Source organism: Astyanax mexicanus, chromosome 2 (assembly GCF_023375975.1).
Source record: "Astyanax mexicanus isolate ESR-SI-001 chromosome 2, AstMex3_surface, whole genome shotgun sequence".
In the NCBI taxonomy this organism is placed as follows: Eukaryota; Metazoa; Chordata; class Actinopteri; order Characiformes; family Acestrorhamphidae; genus Astyanax; species Astyanax mexicanus.
The window spans coordinates 2871864-2892550 of record NC_064409.1 but is presented as its reverse complement, the minus strand read 5'-3'; the positions used below and the strand labels follow the sequence as shown (position 1 = coordinate 2892550).

General features: G+C 38.3%; 1 protein-coding gene across 1 annotated transcript in view; it reads left to right on the top strand.

Annotated features, from left to right (window-relative positions):
• Positions 1-20687, top strand: part of LOC103026764 (mucin-12) — a 103639-nt gene that overhangs the window by 17655 nt on the left and 65297 nt on the right. Inside the window, exons 3-5 of the mRNA XM_049474997.1 lie at positions 9166-9352; positions 15416-15877; positions 16688-17170. Of these exons, the coding sequence (XP_049330954.1) occupies positions 9166-9352; positions 15416-15877; positions 16688-17170 (1132 nt within the window). The remainder of the gene's footprint in view (positions 1-9165; positions 9353-15415; positions 15878-16687; positions 17171-20687) is intronic.

Sequence of the window (20687 nt, the reverse complement as noted above, 5' to 3'; positions counted from 1 at the left end):
GGGTTCATACAGAGTCAGTAGCATTAAAAAAGTGTGTTTATGTGTGTGTTTGCATGTGTGTGTGTGTGTGTGTGTGTGTGTGTGTGTGTGTTGGGGAACAGGGGTCGAGGATACATGCAGGCCGGGGCCATCTGGGGCTTAATAGACTCCCAGCATTCATGTGTGTTTATGTATGTGTGTACTGGTCTGTATTAAAAATCTTTTAAAATTAATATTAACTAGGTCTAAAAGCAGCATTGCATCTTTTCTTTATTTTGACCATTTCTCATTTTCTCATAAACACTCTAAATGATAAATGGATTTCTTTGCATGGTCACAAGCCATCCAAAAAAAGCTAAATGAAACTTTTTTTTTTGCAAACTCACTCAAAAGCAGTGTGTAAGACTGGTGGAGGAGAACATGATGCCAAGACGCATGAAAGCTGTGATTAAAAACCACCAGGGTTATTCCACCAAATATTGATTATTGTTGTTGTTGTTCATAAATCCTCTAAATTACATTATGTTGGAATTTGAAAGAAATGAGTCAGAAGCCTAAGGTCACCCAAAAGCAGTGTGTATGACTGGTGGAGGAGAGCATGCCAAGACATATGAAAGCTGTACTTAAAAACCAGGGTTATTCCACCAAATACTGCTTTCTGAACTCTTCCTGAGTTAAAATATTTTTATTGTTGTTTCTAAATGAATAGTAACTTTCTCATAAATACTTTAGATGCCAACATTTTTATTTGGATTTTGGGGGAAATGAGACAGTAGTACTAATGAAATGTGTTTATGGAGTGAAATCAAGAGGAAGATGGACGATCACAAGCCATCAAACCAAACTGAACTGCTTAAATTTTTGATCCAGGAGTTTAATAAGGTCACTCAAAAGCAGTGTGTAAGACTGGTGGAGGAGAACATGATGCCAAGACACATGAAAGCTGTGAAATATTAGTATTGTTTTTTCTAAACATATATAATTTATTATGCAAATAAATGCTTTAAATGAGAATATTTTATTTAAAAATTAGTGAGAAATGAGTCAGTAGCATTAAAAAAGTGTTTCCGTGTGTGTGTGTGTGTGTGTGTATATTGGGGGACAGGGGTTGAAGATACATGCAGGCCAGGGCCATCTGGGGCTCTGGCTTAATGGACACCCTGCATGCATGTGTGTGTGTGTGTGTGTGTGTGCTGGTCCATATCTCCATCAGAAGGCTGTCTGGCATGCACTTGTCTCTGTAATGTAATTAAAGTTTGGAGGGTATGTTGGTTCGCGTGTGTGTGTGTGTGTGTGTATGTGTGTTTGTGTGTGTTTGTGTGTGTGTTTGTGGGCTGTTGCCTGACGCCGGGGGGTCATGGTGTTTCCTGCAGGGACCATGGAGGCCCCTGAGGAGCCCACACAGTTAGTACAGAGGCCTGAAGGCCAAGCCCAGAGCTGTAGACATGCCTAGAGGTTAGGATGTGGAGTCACTGCTCCGGAAGGGTTTAAACAGTCTCTCTCTCAATGAATGTTTCTGTTGTTAAGAAAGAGAAATATCTATTTCTGTCTACTTTTCTCTCTTTTTATCTCTTTTAAAAACATGACTCACATGTTAAAACCCCAATTCTAAAAAAAAGCACCGCCGTCTTCCTCGGGCCCCAATGAGCTTTGACCCAAAGATGACGGCAGTGTTTCTGGATAGTGTTGATGTATGGATTAATGAATGGATTCTTTTTTGTTTTTTAGGGGATTTTTGGGGGGGAATGCAAAGAAAATGATTTCTGAAAGTGGTGCTGAGTCAGAATCATACAGATAGTTTTAATGCAGTGCTGCCTGAGGGCCTGAAGAACACCAGCATCCTATACTGACATCATGCTAAAAAGATTTCTCCTGATTTCTCAACTTTCTCAACCTGAACCCTGTTAAAAACCTCTGGAATGTAATCAAAAGAAAGACGACTAATCACAAGCCATCAAAACAATGCTGAACTGCTTGAATGTTTGCTCCAGGAAATGCACAAGGTTATCCAAAAGCAGTGTGTAAGACTGGTGGAGGAGAACATGCCAAGATGCATTAATCCACCAAGTATCGATTTGTGAATATGAACTTGTTTTATTTGAGGTCTAAAATTGCTGCACCTTTTTTCTTCATTTTAAACATTTCAAATTTTCTGTAAATAAATGCGTTAAATTAAAATATTATATTATATTATAGCGATTTGGGATAAAGCTATTTACTGTAAGAGTTGAAATGTTTCTATACCAAAACACTCAAACAGAATTATGTAAATCTTTGTGAAAAAATATGTGGAATTTTCCTTTTGATGGCAGCATATTAGATTATTAAATTAAATGTATTTTCTTTCATGTGTTTGATCTTCTGCTCATGTGTTACCAATAGGAAGAGAGGTGAATTACAGTTTTTCTCAATTGGTTTGGCTCATTTCTTGAAACTGAGATGACATTCTCAAAATAACATGGACAAAGTCCCAAACTAACTTGCAGTTTCTCATAACAGAATGGCATTTCTCATTGCTTTCATCACATTTCAAATGCTTTGTACACGTCTCAAGCACTTAGTACATCTTTGCAAATGGTTTTGTACAAGTAGCCTACACTTAACACAATAATCCTACATTTAGAACATTTTCCAAAAGAATGCATCTTGTTGATCTATCTTAATTGGTTAGTTCTCAGTGTAATGGTTGTTCTCTTCAAAACATGTCAGCACAATTTCATCGTATAAGTCATCATCTGCAGAATAGTCTGCTCAATTCTCAAAATGAATTAAGAAATTGTAATACAATACAGAACACATATTTTGGAACATTTCATAAATTCATTACAATCAGGTGAGTAGGTAACAGGTGAAAGCAGGTTTTGACGAAAATGAGTGTCCCACATTACTGGTGACCAATCCATCAGTTTGTTGTCTATTATTTTGAATGCTGGCATTGCTCTATATACAGTGGATATAAAAAGTCTACACACCCCTGTTCAAATGCCAGGTTTTTGTGTTGTAAAAAAATTAAAGCAAGACAAATAATTTCATAACTTTTTTCACATTTAATGTGACCTATAACCTGTACAATGCAATTGAAAAACAAACATAAATCTTTACAGCAAAAAAATATAAAACAAAAAACTTAAAATCACCTGGTTAAATACATATAACTAATACTTTGTTGCAACATCTTTTGCATTTATTACAGCACTCAGTCTTTTTGGGTAGGAACCTATCAGCGTGACACATCTCGATGTGGCAAAATTTGCCCACTCTTCTTTGCATCAACTGCTCAAAATCTGACAAAATGTGAGGGCATCTCCTGTGCCCAGCCCTCTTCAGATTACCCCAAAGTATGATGCTGCCACCACCATGCTTCACTGTAGGTATGCTGTTCTTTTGGTGACGAGCAGTGTTGCTTTTGCGCCTAATATACCTTTTGGAATTATGTCCAAAACGTTTAACCTTGGTTTCTTTAAACCATAACACATTTTCCCACATGCGTTTGGTAGATATCAGATGAATTTTTGGAAAATTAAGTAGAGCTTAGATGTTTTCTGGATGTTTGTTTTGCACAGACATATGAAGAAGTCGGCAGATTGTTGTCACATGTACTACACAGCCAGTACTTGCCAGAAATTCTTGCAGCTCCTTCAGTGCTGCTGTCGGCCTCTTGGCAGCCTCCTTGACCAATTTTCTTCTTGTCTTATCATCAATTTTTGTCAAATGTCTTGTTGTTGGTAATGTCTTGTTGTGCCATGTTTTCTCCACTTGATGATGACAGTCTTCAAAGTGTTCCATGGTATATTTAATGACTTTTGTAGCCTTCACTTGACTGATATCTATGAATAATGAGATACCTCTGATGCTCTGGCATCTCTTTGTGGACCATGGCTTGTGCTGAAAGATGTGGCTACAAAAATATCAGGACAAGCCTACTAGAACAGTTAAACTTTATTTGGAGTTGATCAGAGGCACTTTAATTGTTGACAGGTGTGTGCTGACTCCAATTTAAAGTGAGTTTGAAGGTTATTGGTTAAATTTGAACACAGCAACACCCCTAGTTATAAAAGGGTGTGCACACTTATGCAACCTCAATATCTCAGTTGTTTATGTTTACTTCACCTCCCTGAAATATTTCTGTTTGTTTTTCAATTGCATTGTACAGGTTATAGGTCACATTATAGGTAGAAATTATTTGTCTTATTGTAATTTTTTTTGCATCACAAAAACCTACCATTTGAACAGGGGTGTGTAGACTTTTTCTATCCACTGTATACATCTTGGCCTGGTGCTAGTTCTTTGATGCTAGTCCTGTGATTATATAACGATGATATAGTCCTGTGATGATATAATGATTATATAGTCCTGTGGCGATCAGTGTAGAGGATGGCTCAGGCATTCTTCCCACAGTGCATTGCTAAAGAACATATCAGATGCAATGTTGATGAGAATTTATGGCCAAACAGACTGCAGCGGATGGATGGCCAGGAAGGTGATGGAGAGAGGGGAGTGACACAGAGTAGTCAGAATGTTACTGTATTGCATTTGTGATGCTTGACTATTTTTTTACCTACTGTAATGTATTTTGTTTTGTTTTTGCAGGTTTTTGTAATTTGTATACATAGTATATTTGATAAATTTTCCTTAGTATTTTCTTTTCTTTCTACCTACAGTAATGTGTAAAAATGTACTTGTAAATAAAAATAGTTACAATTTCCTCAGCAGAATGAGTGCAGTGTGTGTGGTGTGAACATTGTATTCCTTTAGCTAGACCTCTGCCATAAAGACAAAACATCTAAGCATTTTGACTTGCAGTACTTACACAATGCCAAAGAGACAATGCATTTTGGGGGCACTGATGATTTGTGTGAGAAAGGAAATCAGTTTTGACACGTGGGTAAACTGTTTTTGGAGCGATATGAGCAGTGATGAGGATCCATGTAGTTTTGCTGCACCGTCCAGTTTATTTTGACAGATGGACAAAATTAATGAAAATGTGCCAAAGCAATTGAGAAGGATCTATGCCATTTTTATGGTACTGACTATTTATATGGGAGAAAGACTTCATTTTGAAGCAAGAATGAACGTTTTGGGAGACATATGACATTTTGCTGGTTATCTGAAGTGTTGTGAAGAACTGTAAGTCTGTTTGGCCAATTTACCTTTTAGTTATAGGAATGTCATCTCAGTTTCAAGAAATGAGCCAAACCAATTGAGAAAAACTGTAAAAGAGAGAGAGAGAGAGAGAGAGAGAGAGAGAGGATTCAATATGAAAAATATAGACAGACAGAGCTAAATTAAAGACAATAAAATGATAGATAGATAGATAGATAGATAGATAGATAGATAGATAGATAGATAGATAGATAGATAGATAGATAGATAGATAGATAGATAGATAGATAGATAGACAGACAAATAGATAGATAGATAGATAGATAGATAGATAGATAGATAGATAGATAGATAGATAGATAGATAGATAGATAGATAGATAGACAAATAAATAGATAGAGCTAAATTTAAGACAATAAAAAAGAGAAAGATGCAGTGAGAGATTATTTAATTTAAAGTTGTGAGCAAGTAAAACAGAGTGACAGTGTGAAAGACATAAAGAGAGAGAGAGAGGGAGAAAGCTACAAAAAAAAGAAAGAGAGAGAGAGATACAGAGGAAGCAAGAACAAACATCGTTTAAAAGGCCGTCAGTCAGCTAAGATTGGCCTGACTACTGTTTGCAGAGCAAACTAGTGTTAGCTTTTTCATAAAGAATAAAGACAGGGAGACACGCGTGTGTGTGTGTGTGTGTGTGTTTGTGTGTGTGTGTACTTGGCGGTGACATTGGTTTGGTGTTCTTCTACAAGTTAGAGCATGCTCTCTGACAGGTAACAGGCTGCAGGACACCTGTCTGCTTTCACAACATAAAGAGGACACACACACACACACACACACTTGCTGGGAAGTCTCTTAATAGTCTCTTGAGCTGAAAAGCACCTAAAACATCTGGAGGGAGGAAGAGGTGAAGGAAATAAAATAGGAAAAGAGAGAGAGAGAGATAAAGGAACGCATGTTGTAGTTTTAAACCAGGTCATGAATCACCGAGGGCTGAATGAAGGCCGTGTGTTCGTGCTCGGCTCTGTTTGGTGAGTAAAGGGTCGAGTGGGAGGGAATTACAGCGGGCCGTGTGTTTGCAGGCTGGCCGGCATCGCCGCTCATCATCATTCTTCAGGACCAATATTGACCAACTGATGCTGAGCGCTTTCATCTCTGACGACAGGCATCTCTGTGTGGGCGGGTCAGGCTTCGCTTAATCAGCTTTAAAGATGAATAGCACAGTGATCCAAACCTCCCGGAGCGCTCTGACTGTGTGCGACTGTGTGTTCGGGGTGTGCTGTATCACACACTCTAAAAAACAGAGGTACGATATGAGTACTTTTTTGTACTCATAGGTACACTCTTCATAATTGTACCCTCAAAGGTACAATATTGGTCTTTACAGGGTCAGATTTGTTCCCCTTTGAAGTACAAAGTAATTTCTAACAGCAATAAGTACAGATTTGTACCATTTAACCTGCAGCCAAAGGGTACATTCAGTATTCTGTATCACTGCACTAATAAACAATATATATTTTAATTGCACATTTTTTATTTGCATTAATCCACCAAATATTGATGGTACCACTTTAAAATAACACTAACTTTATAAAGGGTTTATAAATGATTTAGAGTTAGTTTATTAATGGTTACTAATTAGGTTGTAAATGCCTTAAAAATGATTAATAATCAGTTAACACATAACACATGCATTGAAAGGGCAACAATGACCTGTTGTTTGCCAAATAGTGACTATATTACACAGCAATCTATATTGTTGCCCTTTCTATATATGTGTTATAACTGATTATTAATGATATTCAAGGCATAATCTTCATAATTGTTCCCTCAAAGGTATAATATTGGGTTTTACAGGGTCAGATCTGTTCCATCTAAGGTACAAAGTCATTTCTAACAGCAATAAGTACAGATTTGTACCATTTAACCTGCAGCTAAAGGGTACATTCAGTATTCTGTATCACTGCACTAATAAACAATATATATATTTTATTTGCACATTTTTTATTTGAAAGCCAGACAATTTTGGATCATCAAGTTTTTGAGCCATATTTAGTTGATGATAATGTTTATAATCTTTATAATCTATACTGGCACAAAAACCATGGGAACAAAAAAGGACTTTAACTGAAAGGTACTTTTTTGTACCTCAATATAAGGTACAGCCCCAGCGACAAGCTTTATACCCTTTTAAGTACAAATCTGTACTTATATTTCTTAGTGTGTATCATGCAGAATAATAAAATTCATAAATTAATAAATTACATTTAAAAGCGATAAAATCATTCATTTTTGTCATTTTGTGTTGTTACTGAATTATACAAAGTTATACAGCATAAAACTTTAATATTTATTTTGCTGCAGTATTATGTTATTGTTATATTTGAATATACTTTTATAATACTGAAACTTGTTGTAAAAGTTGTGTCATATTGCCAAAAAAATTGGGTACCACTTTAAAATAAGACTACCTTCATAAAAGGTTTATAAACGGTTTATAAATAAAATAAAATTTATTATTGGTTATTAATTCGGTTGTAAATACTTTAAAACACATTAATAAGCAGTTCATTGATAAATAACACATAAACAGATAATAATGATTCCACACTCATTTATACTGTCAAACCTCAGATCTTTCTAGATACTGATCTTATTTTGTGTTTTCCACCAATCATAATTAAACCTGTCATATTAATATATTTATAAGTATGTTTAACTTTTTAACATAAATGTTCCTTTTTTAATTGATGTGTTTTAACTGCTTATCAATGTTTTTTAGGCATTTACAACCTAATCAAAAATGATTCATAATCTAATTTAAACAACATTTATAAATCCTTTATAAAGGTAGTCTTATTTTAAAGTACTGAAAATTGTTATCAGAAAAATACACAAAAATATGAGAAATCTTCAATTTTTAAGCATTAATACACTCGAGGTTTGTGCTATAACATGTAAAATTGGCACACGTTGTGTCAATATATTGTATTGTATTATTGTGATTATACCGCAGCTCAATTATCACTGTTTATTGAAAGAGTATAGCTTATAGTTAAAACAGTTAAAATAGTTGCATTGCTGCTCTGTTTGTAGCTATGCGCTGTTTGGCTTGTAAGCGCTGCATCGTTGCTAGGTGACCTGTATATAGCGGAGTAATACAACAGGGAGAGCTTCGGTTACAGTGCATTACCGGTTGATAACGTTAATGTCTCAGCCAACCACATTGCAGGGTCAAAACTAACTGTGGAATAATGTTATATATATTTTTAGCTGCATATTGCTCACCCTAGTGTATCTAATTACACACAGATTCAATCTGTGTGTGTTTTATTGCTTGTTTTATTACATTATCATTATTACTATTGTTTTTGTGATTTTGTATTTTCATTTTTTTGTAGAGAGAGCACTTAAAATTCATGAGTTTCTTTGTTTTTACCAAATCAAAAACCTCTGGAATATAATCAAGAGGAAGATGGATGATCACAAACCATCAAACCACCAAACTGAACTGCTTGAATTTTTGCACCAGGAGTAAAGCAGCATAAAGTTATCCAAAAGCAGTGTGTAAGACTGGTGGAGGAGAACATGATGCCAAGATGCATGAAAACTGTGATTAAAAACCAACCAGGGTTATTCCACCAAATATAGATTTCTGAACTATTAAAACTTTATGAATATGAACTCGTTGTTTTCTTTGCATTATTTGAGGTCTGAAAGCTCTGCATCTTTTTTTTTCTCATTTTCTGTAAATAAATGCTCTAACTGAGAATATTTTTATTTGGAATTTAGGAGAAATGTTGTCTGTAGTTTATAGAATAAAACAACAATGTTCATTTTACTCAAATATAAACCTATAAATAGCAAAATCAGAGAAACTGATTCAGAAACTTAAATGGTCTCATTTCACTCAGTCGACACAAGAGGTCACTAAAGAGAGAGTCTACAGTTATGACTTTCAGGCTCTTGAGCTTGTTCAGTTTCACATTATCTAAATAGAATATAAGCTAAATCATATTAATTTGAGTTGTTTCATCACATAATAAATGCTGAGATATTCGTGTCTTCTGTTTTTCATTATTTCCACAGGAGATCTTATATAAACCGGGTCCTCGGCCCCCCTGCTCACGTTTTGAGGCTCATATGAGGGCCTGTCCTGGACCATCCAGACCACCCTGTTCCCTGAGCAGACTACCCCAATCAGGTCTTCCTCAATTACTGCAGAAAAAGAAGAAGAAGAAGCCTCTCAGTGCACCTAAACCACCAGGTAGCACAGGTGAGCTGCTGTTGTAATTATATAAATAGATTTGTTATGGATGATTATTCTGGTTATTCTTTACTTTTACAAGAGGGTATCAGTAATGTCTGTTATAAACTGAACCAAAATATATTTAAAGTTCAAAAGTTTTGTATATTTATGATATATAATTATCGTCATCTTATAAAGTTTTAAGAGTTCAGAAATCAATATTTGGTGGAATAACCCTGGTTTTTAATCACTGTCTTCATGCATTGTGGCATGTTCTCCTCCACCAGTCTTACACACTGCTTTTGGATAACTTTCTATATTTAAAGTTCAAAAGTTTTGTGTATTTATGGTATAAAATTATAGTTTGACAAATTATTTGGGCCCAATGCATGGATGTTTTTCTCCATTCAACCCAGCTATCAAATATACTTCTATTTATTTGAGCTAAACTGCTGATACGGCCCAGTTTAATCTAATGTATTAGCCATATAATATACCACTATAATATAACTTCATATTCATAAAGTTTTAAGAGTTCAGAAATAATCAATATTTGGTGGAATAATCCTGGTTTTTAATCACAGTTTTTTTCATGCATCTTGGCATCATGTTCTCCTCCACCAGTCTTACACACTGCTTTTGGATAACTTTATGCTGCTTTACTCCTGGTGCAAAAATTCAAGCAGTTCAGTTTGGTGGTTTGATGGTTTGTGATCATCCATCTTGCTCTTGATTATATTCTAGAGTTTTTCAATTTTGGTCAAATCAAAGAAGCTCATCATTTTTAAGTGCTCTCTACCGGAAAAAGAAAAAACCTTGTAAACTTTCGATAAAGTTTGCAGAAATGATGAGTCTGATTATTCTTTATTTCCACAGGAGAGTAGCAGTCTGTTATAAACTTAACCAAATTATATTTAAAGTTCAAAAGTTTTGTGTATTGATGATATAAAATTATAGTTCGAAGACAATGTAATTATTTGTTAATATTAATTATTTTTTTAATGTAATTAATCAATTAGTACAAATTTACCCCAACTTTTGCTGTAATCTGCAAACATTTCAAATATACTTCTGATATACTATCAAATATACTTCTATTTAATTGAGATAAACTGCTGACAAGGTCCAGTTTAATCTAATATATTAACCATATAATATACCTACTATGTCTCTGCTGCTCCATGCTGTTTACATGCTAAGATGTGCTGCGTTCACTGCTTGCAGCCACCAACACTCACAGTTTAATACATCTATATATCTATTATCTACAACTATTTATTCTTACTTGTTTTATTTTATTTGTTATTTTATATATCATATAATTACTGGGTCTTTTCTTTTTGTATTTATTATTATTTTTTAATCCTTTCGCTGTGTATTGGCTCGACCACATTGTAAATGAGGGCCACCCTCAATCAAGTTTAAATAAAGGTTGATTGATTGATTGATTGATGGAACCATACTCCTGGTCATGGTGGAGATCTTCTCCTCCTACCTGTGCAGGTTTTGGGTTCTTTCTTGCTCTAAAGCACCTGATTCAAATGATCAGCTTATTATTAAATGTCAAAATCTGAATTTATGTTTAATAGCTATGTGCACAGAAACTCACAAGCGTCCAAAAATGATAATTTACCTCTTGAAAAATATAATTCATGCTATAAAGGGTTAACGACGTTGACACCTGTCACCTATTTCAGTTTGATGCTGTGGTGTGAAGGTATTTATGCTGCAGGGCGTTTATTCAGGGTGCTGCAGGACTGTGTGTGTGTGTGAGTACAGGCTCAGGACACAGGGACCGAGGCATTGCTCCACACGGCGGGACAAAACTAATTATACAGCCATATGGTGCTCGGAGGCCCTCACAATCGACCCCGACCTGCCGGCAGCTCCCCAAGGAGTGTGTGTGTGAGCATGTGTATGTGTGTGTGTCTGTGTGTGTGTGTGTGTGTGTGTGTGTGTGTGTGTGTGTGTATGCGGGAGGGGGAGATAGGATGGGAGTCTGTAACAGGGCTCTATGACACATGTCGTTCACATACATACACACACACACACTGAGCTGTATGTGTGTGTGTGTGTGTGTGTGTGTGTGTGAGACTGTGACAGATGGAGAAGGCAAGGGTATTGTGAGCAGAGCAGTGCAGAAATGTGTCCATCTATCTATCCATCCATCCATCTTTCCATCTTTCTCTCTTCCATATATATCCATCCATCCATCTTTTTCTCTCTCTCTTTTTTTCTCTCTGCTCTGACTCTTCTCTGGCTGAAACAACTGTGCTTTGTCTGCACAGCTACAGGCTGGCTGCTCTACAAAGGCTGGCGGTGGATCCAGAGGAAGGGATGCTGGCCATCATCTGAAACAGAGGAGCTGTGTGGAAAAGAGTTACAGCATTTTAACAAGCACTGCTCGACTATATGAAGGCCTATGATTGGCTGAAGCCTGGTGGCCAATCTTCATTTATTGCACATTATTGCACCAGTAAGAGCGTGAAGAGTGTGAAGGTTCAATAAGCAGGGTAAGAGCACAGTTCTGCTCTAAATATTACAATGCACACAACATTATGGGAGACATACCAGAGTTCAAAAGAGGACAAATTGTTGGTGCACGTCTTGCTGGAGCATCTGTGACCAAGACAGCAAGTCTTTGTGATGCATCAAGAGCCACGGTATCCAGGGTAATGTCAGCATACCACCAATAAGCACCAACCACATCCAACAGGATTAACTGTGGACGCTGTAAGAGGAAGCTGTCTGAAAGGGATGTTCGGGTGCTAACCCAGATTGTATCCAAAAAACATAAAACCACGGCTGATCAAATCACGCAAAATTCAGTGTTCCACCCAAACTGCACAATATATTCTCATATATCCTGCAGAATAAAGTACTGCTACCAAAACTACATACAGCATTCCTCCCCCTCTCACTCTTCCACTACCGGATCTAACCCTCCCTCTTACTCTTCCTTCCCTCTCATTCTTCCTTTTCATTTCACTCTTCCTTCCCTTTTATTCTTCCTTCCCTTTCATTCTTCCTTCCCCTCTCACTCTTCCTTCCCTCTCACTCTTCCTTCCCTTTCATTCTTCCTTCCCTCTCACTCTTCCTTCCCTTTCATCCTTCCTTCCCTTACACTGTTCCTTCTCTTTCATTCTTTCATCCCTCTCATGTTTCCTTCCCTCTCACTCTTCCTTCCCTCTCACTCTTGGTTCCCTTTGACTAGGGAACCAAGAGTGGTCCCCCTTCCGGCTAATTCTTCCTTCCCTTACACTCTGCCTTCTCTTTCATTCTTACTTCCCTCTCACCCTTCCTTTCTTTTCATTCTTCCTTCCTTCTTACTCTTCCTTCCCTCTCACTCTTGCATCCCTCTTATTTTTCCTTCCATCTCACTCTTCCTTCCCTCTCACTCTTCCTTTCCTCTTACTTTTCCTATCCCTCTCACTCTTCCTTCCCTTTCACTCTTCTTTACCTTTCACTCTTCCTTATGTCTCATTCTTCATTCCCTCTCACTCTTCCTTCCCTTTCACTCTTCTTTACCTTTCACTCTTCCTTATGTCTCATTCTTCATTCCCTCTCACTGTTCCTTCCCTTTCACTCTTCCTTCCCTCTCACTCTTCCTTCCATCTCATTTTTCCTTTCCTCTAACTTTTCCTCTTCCTCTCACTCTTCCTCTCTTCCTTCCCTTTCACTTTTTATTTTCCCTCTCACTCTTCATGTACATACTCTACCCCTCTACCCCCCCCCCCCTCATTCTCACCCTCCTTCTTCCTTTCTCTACAGTGTACAGTCTACAGTACTTCTATTGTTTTTGTAAAAAGTTGCTCACCTGTGGTCTTTTTATAGCGTTTAATTCCTGATTGAAGTGGTAACAATTAGTCATTGAGGTGTTTGTGGTCAGGTGGTTCATATATTGGCCAATTAGCTCATGTTGTGTAGATTTTAATTTTATTTTTTACGCAGAGAATCATGTTCAGTGCATTTATAAAGTGAATATATGAAGTGAATCCCCTCTCTGAGTGTCAGTTAAATAATTCTGCTCATAATTCAACACATGTAGTAAAACTTTCAATAGTGATTAACACTCTGTTCTTTCACGAGAGCCAGAAACATCATACACAAACAGACAAACGCTCTTTTATAAAGCTGCTCTTCTGTAATATGTGGACGTCTGAAAACCTGAATAGTAGGACGTCTCTGCAGGACTTTCCACTGAGTATCACTGAGACAAAAAGTTAGAAGCTCATGTGTTTACTCTCTCGCTCTCTGTGTCCATTAATTAGTCGGATGGGATGTCTGAACCCAATTATGAACGCGCGTTCCTTCATATAGTGATCACAAGTGGTCATTACCATATCTTAGAGCCTCTGCATACTGAGTTGGGAACTAGACAGCTGCTCCTAGAAAGGGGCTGTGTTGGGTTGGGTACGGGGGGGTGCTGTAGAGGGGAGTCCAGGGCTTTCTCTGGTAGAAGCTCTGGTTGAGGCTCCCAGCAGGCAAAAGCCTGTTTGCTCTGTGTCTGGGTGGAGTGGGGAAGAGAAATGTCAGTGTCAGGCGTGGGGCTGCATGGCCTCGGCCTCATCCCTCTCCCTTTTAGCTGGAAATGATGATGAATACGCTTTCTGCCTGACCCTCGCCAAGGACCTCCATGTTAATTATTCAGGACCTCTCTTTGTGCACCCTCAACAATGCCTTTCATTAAGACTGTGTGTGTGTGTAAGAGTGTGTGTGCGTGTGTGTGCATGTGTGTGTGTGTGTGTGTGTGTGTGTAGGCCTCGTCTTGTGCCAGACAGCCTGTGGGATGGTCAAGTGGTCCATCTCAACATGAGACAGCTGGAGACTGCAGTCTGATACTTTCATTATTTCCCTCCACTCTTCCTGTGGCCGTTTCTTTGGAGTTAACTTCACAGGAAGTGTGTTAACAGCAACTGGTTCCTAAAAAAATATAGAATTTTGCATGATTGTTTCATATCATATGCATTGATTCCATTCTTGCCAGAAAATATAGTCGCTTATACCAGCTACACACTATCTGCTTTTAGCCTAGTTTTTCAGTCACCGATAGTTTTTCATTGATCGCTGACAAAAACTCTGCTCTGAGGCAAAAGACACTTGCCGCGCCATCTCCAACTGATCGCCAACCAGTCACAGACACCTGGCAAATATTTGGCATGCTAGACATCTGACTCAGTCGGCGACTGGGAGTCAGGAGCAAATGGATTTACAGAGAAAGAAAGAACCATGGGTCCAAAACACATCCCCTACATTACCAGCATAACGTATGGAGAGTCTGCCCCTCCCTGTCCCCCTGTTGGATTGGATTGTTGGATCATTGTTGGATCATTGTTGAAAGATTGTTGGAAAATTGTTGAAAGATTGTTGAAAGATTGTTGGATCATTGTTGGATCATTGTTGGATCATTATTGGATCATTGTTAAATCGTTGTTGGAAGATTGTTGAAAGAGTATTGGATCATTGTTGAAAGATTGTTGGAGCATTGTTAGAAGATTGTTGGAGATTGTTGGAAGGTTGTTGGAAGATTGTTGGATCATTGTTGGAGCATTGTTGGAAGGTTGTTGGAAGATTGTTGGATCATTGTTGGAGCATTGTTGGAAGATTGTTGGAAGATTGTTGGAAGATTGTTGGATCATTGTTGGAAGATTGTTGAAAGATTGTTGGATCATTGTTGGATCATTGTTGGAAGATTGTTGAAAGATTGTTGGATCATTGTTGCATCATTATCGGATCATTTTTGGATCTTTTTTGGAAGATTGTTAAAAGATTGTTGGATCATTATTGGATCATTGTTGGATCATTAATGGAAGATTGTTGAAAGATTGTTGGATCATTATTGGATCATTGTTGGCCATTGATGGAAGATTGTTGAAAGATTGTTGGATCATTGACGTCTGGCAATTTTTTTTAATGTTTCATTAGTCTGTAAAAGAATAGCTCAGATTGTTTTATTCTGAATTATTTGTACAGTCATTAACACAACAGCTCTTTTCCATTTTTGTGTTTTCATTGCATCCACACTGAACTAATTTCAGGTCTCACATCCACTGCAGAAATTCTCAATTCCTTCTCATTTTTTCTCTACAGAAAATCAGAGGCATTTGCAGTGTCTAAGTGATTACACCAGGAGGCACTTTGCTGAACCTCTCCCTAGTTTACCAGCATCTCCACATCCAAGCATCGCCTCTTCAGACGTCTCTCCCTTCTATCCATCACCTCCTGCCCAATCAGAGACCAACCAAGAAAAATCTCCATCTTTCTCTCGCGTCTCTTCGAAGCAGTCTACCCCAGCAGCGCATGAAGAGGAAGGAAACAGTGCTGCTCCTTCTGCAGAGCCTTTCTCCCCAAACCTTAGCTCTGAGAACTTAGAAGATCCTGAAGGTCCTGAAGTGACGACCCCGGAGACAATGACTCCTGAAACCCCTTCAACCCCTGAAACCCCTCAAACCCCAGCGACCCCAAATTCTCTTTCTGACTTCAGCCACCCTGCGTCCAGTCAATTCAGCTGTAGGACAGACCTGAGCAGCAGCTTTTCCAATGCTCACTCAGGTACATTTACTTCAGCTTTTACCATACTGACAGTGTAAAATTGGTGAAGCATCATTGTTCTTAGAAAGACCTTAGTAATCTAGCAAAAGTCAAGTGAAAGAAGAATGTAGATTGATCTTCATATGTATTACTCTGTAGGTAGAAGTATACATACTAGGGTTTAATAAAATACTTCTGTAGAAGTTGAAAAGGTATCAACTCAAGTTTTTACTCTTTAAGTAAAAGTACTGGTTTCAAAACTACCTAAAGTATAAAAGTAAAAGTAAAACAAAAACAAAAGCTTAGGCTGAACCACAGAGTCCTATAGTGCACCCTTTCCTATAGTGATAACCCTTTCAGACCCGAGTTAAATTCCAGTGATTAAAAAAAAAAAAATTCTATTTATTTTTATATTATTTTTGTGTGCATTACAGGTTTTCTACCTAAGAATCAAATACTCTAATATACTCTAAAGTCCAGCTAAATCCAGTTAACTGAAATATTTTTATTTGTGGGGCATTACTACATGTGCAAGTGTAATGGATCACAGTATAAACCAATAGGGAGTCAGAATGGTATATGTTTATACTTCTCTACATCCAATCACAATCAGATTCACTCTATCTGGATGGAGAGATTTATCTGGATAGGGGTTTTATTGAACGACGAGAAGCTGGAATAAATGAAAACGAGCTGAGAAAGTTCTGATAATTGAGTGAAAATGTAAGAAGTAGAAGTAAAAAGTAATCTGAAAAATAAGTATAGATAACCAACATTTCTCAAAAAATCTTAAAATACATTATGATTTCCTTGCTGTTCTTCTCTTTACAGTAAACTTGAGTGACAACAACGACAGCGACCTTCAAGATGACCATGATGATGATGATGATGATGATGATGATGATGATAATGGCAACAGTGATGACCTAGAGGCCTGCTCTTCCTCCCTGTCTGAACTTCGCTTCAGTTCTCTCAATGACTCAACCATGGCCTTTCGTACACCTCCAGTATCTCCTCAATGCAGTCTTCCCAAGTTCCTCACCTCTCACAGCTCACAGACATCATCCACCAGCTTAAACCCCAATCAAGAGAGCTTAAAGTTCACCAATCACCCAATCCATGACCAGAACCTTCCAGTGAAACTTACAAACCAAACAAATATCGATGCATCTCCAAGCCCATGCCACTCAACTCCTAAATTTCAGTCTATAACTCTGCCTTCATCGTCTCCAGTACAGACTCAGAGTTTTAAAGGCTCAGACTGGAAGGACTTCTACTTGCCTGTACTTCCACCAATCACACCTCAACAAAGAGGTGAGTTTCTCAGTTTCTCCAGCCCACAGGCTAAACACATGCAGAAAAATTGATGCCATCATCCTGTGCTATTGTTAGCATTTATGTCTTGGTCTTGAGTTGGGGATTTGCGTATTCACCCACGCACTCAGGGGTGGATTGTGTTGAGCTGAAACTGGACATCCACCATATCGGCAACACAAAAGAAGCAGAGATCACATATCACAGCGCAGAGCACCAGGGTTTTGTCCACCATCTCCACGTCTCCATAAATATCAGAGAAGAAAAAGAGCTTTACTCTTTTTTTACTCCTTTATGGAAATTTCAGGTGGGGGGTGGGAGTGGATAGGGTACAAGGGCTTTCTTTTGATGGAGACTTTAGCTGGTACTGTTTGAGTCCACAGTTCAAAGCAGCCAATCTTTTACAATGGGAAAGATTGCGGAGGGGGGTCTAAAAGTAGTGGCGGCTGCCCCTTGTCCTCCTCTCTGAGCCCCAGCCTCCTGTGTTCTCCCTTCTTTCTCTCCCTCTTTCTCTCCCTCTTTCGCCCTCTCTTTTCTCCGCTAGCTCAAAGATGGAGCGTGTGGAGCAGGCGGTCATAAATCCACGCTGACCGCCGCCCCGCTGACGGGAGAACAGTGCGCGAGTGTCAGCGTTTGGCGTACCTCTCGGACGCCCTCCTTGTGCTAATTTACCGTCTCGTATTGGGATAAAGGGCCAGGGCCGCTGACATCTGACTCAAGTCTGGGCCTTTCTGAAGGAGCGAGACAATTGGGAACTTGTGATGGGAATTTGCTCCTTTCAGAGCAGGCTGTGCACTGTTCTTTGTGTATTGCTCTTATGGGTTTCCTTCTTTATTTTTTTTTCCGTTGGAAGAAGGGCCACTTGTGACTCAGTGACATGTTCCTTTTATATTAAAATATAGGCTGAGACTTAAAATCGGTTCAATTGCTTCATTGGTTCAACTGTTGAGCCGAACCAATGTTCAAGCTGGAAGTATGATCTTTATTAAAAACAAATAGTCTCTGGTTCTCATGATCTGATCTGATTGGCTGAGTCATGCTTGAAAAATACTGTTAACTATACCTATACTATAAGGCGCACCTTATTATGAGGCACACTATCAATGAACATCTATTTTAAGGTGCTTTTTAAGTAATCTAAACAACTTTCTCTCATGAAAACTGTTTATTTGGTTGAGTAAAGTGTTTATTTACAGTAACCTTAGTTTTCCAACATTTTCAACAGCGCTAGCTGTGGTTAGCAGCACTTAGAGCTAGTAAATGCTGCCTACAGCACTACACTGAGGAACACTCGGTTTCCCGTTAAGTAAGGGAGCTATCAGCTAGCAGTTTGTCCCAGGTAGCTTGTTTTAACACAATAAATATATGGTTCTGAACAGCAGAAGAGCTAGTGCTGCAGTTAGCAGCTAATGCTAATACTGCTCTAGCCTCTGCACTGACATTTTTTGGGAAAATTAAAGGATTTTAAGAACGCCTTATAATGTGAAAATTACAGGTACAAGTACTTGAAATGCACAGCTGTATGATATCCTCTTGAGACCCTGTGTCCTCTTATGAGAACGTTATATTTCCGCATTTCTGCACCATGATTCTACATTTTTAACCCTTTGTCCTTAAACGTTAACGTTAACACTTTGTCCTTATATGGAGACACTGCCTGTACCAGCTGGTGGTCGTCTGACTACATTACAACATATAATTGATTAAAAATAAGTTGGTGGGAATCCCAGACACAGGTTTCTACAGCCAGTTCAGACAGAAACATGGGCCAGGTAAACATTCTCCTCCAATTTTACATTTGGAACTAGTTTATTTACTTACTATAGATAGATAAAATGTAGTTTTTGGACTAGTTGGGTTCTTCTGGTCATCTTTAAATGTTAAAATAAACTATTGTGTCCTTATAAGGACAATGTTATTTGCAAAAACGACTCTCTGTACAAAGACAAAGTTTAGTTTTTAAACTGGTTTGGTTCTACTGATCCCACATAGAAATAGTAAATTAAAAATGCACACCAGACAAAAGTTCGGGTCTCAGGAGGATATAACTGCACATGTGTGTCTGCTCAATTCTGCATTAATGTGGTTGACAGAATATCATATTATAATATACCAATAATATACCAATCAGCGTGACACTTGCCATTCTCTTTAAGAGCCAGTGAGCTCTGACTTTGGCGGATTGCTATTTTAACAGTGTAGTGCTTCTGCGCTACTCAGCAGAGAAAACTAGCATGTTTGTTCACGCTGTGAACTGTTCTAATTTATTGTTGATGTAAAAGTTAGGTTTGTGCTCCTGCGTGTTCGTGTTTATTGCCAAGATAGCAATGAACGTCTGACTGCTGACTTCTGTCTAGGTTGTTTTTTAGTCAGTGGAGCTCTTGTGTTTTCGTTTGCCAAGATAAACAAGCCAAACTCCAGAAATGTACCTGAACTCATCTCATTTCCATAACACCACACCCATTAGTGCATATACAGTACAGGCCAAAAGTTCGGACACACCTTCTCTTTTTCAATGCGTTTTCTTTATTTTCATGACTGATATTTACATTGTAGATTCTCACTGAAGCATCAAAACTATGAATGAACACATGTGGAGTTTTATGTACTTAATAAAAAATGAGCTGAACCTCCACAGTCACGGGACCTGAACCCAATCCAGATCCAGGTTTGGGGTGAGCTGGAGCACAGAGTGAAGAAGACAAAGGAGCAACAAGTGCTAATAAACACCTCTGGGAACTCCTTCCTTCCTTCAAGACTGTTGGAAAACTTTTCATTTCAGGTGGCCACCTCTTGAAGCTCATTGAGAGAATGATGGCAAAAGTGTGCAAAGCAGTAATCAGAGTGAAGGGGGGCTATTTTGAAGAATATAAAAAATAGATATATTTTTTAGTTATTTCACCTTTTTTTGTTAAGTACATAAAACTCCACATGTGTTCATTCATAGTTTTGATGCTTCAGTGAGAATCTACAATGTAAATAGTCATGAAAATAAAGAAAACGCATTGAAAAAGAGAAGGTGTGTCCAAACTTTTGGCCTGTACTGTATATTTAGAAGCTCTTTTGCTATTTAAATGATGCAAGGGAGGAAGATGTGAAAATAGACTGTTGGCGGTTAGGTGTAAGATAGCAATGAGCATCACCATGATGTGAAAATCATCACTGCATTACTGTTTTTCCTTTTCTCTCAGTCTCTCTCTCTCTCTCTCTCTCTTTCTTTCACTCCCTCTACTTGTCTATTATTCTCTCACTCTCTCTCTCGCTGGCCACACGGTGTGTCTGACAGAGTCAGGGTGTGTTCTGGGGGCCCTGTGGGCTCCAGAGGTCCGTCTCATTATCAGGGACAGTTTCTCTGAGGAGAGGACGCTGAAAGAGGTCGCGTCAGGGTCGAAAAAGAGTCCAAGAGCAACACAAAGACCTTAGAGGCTGTCTTATAGAGGACACACACACTAAACACACTGGCTGCACACACACACACACACACACACACACATATATATATAGAGAATGGTGGTGA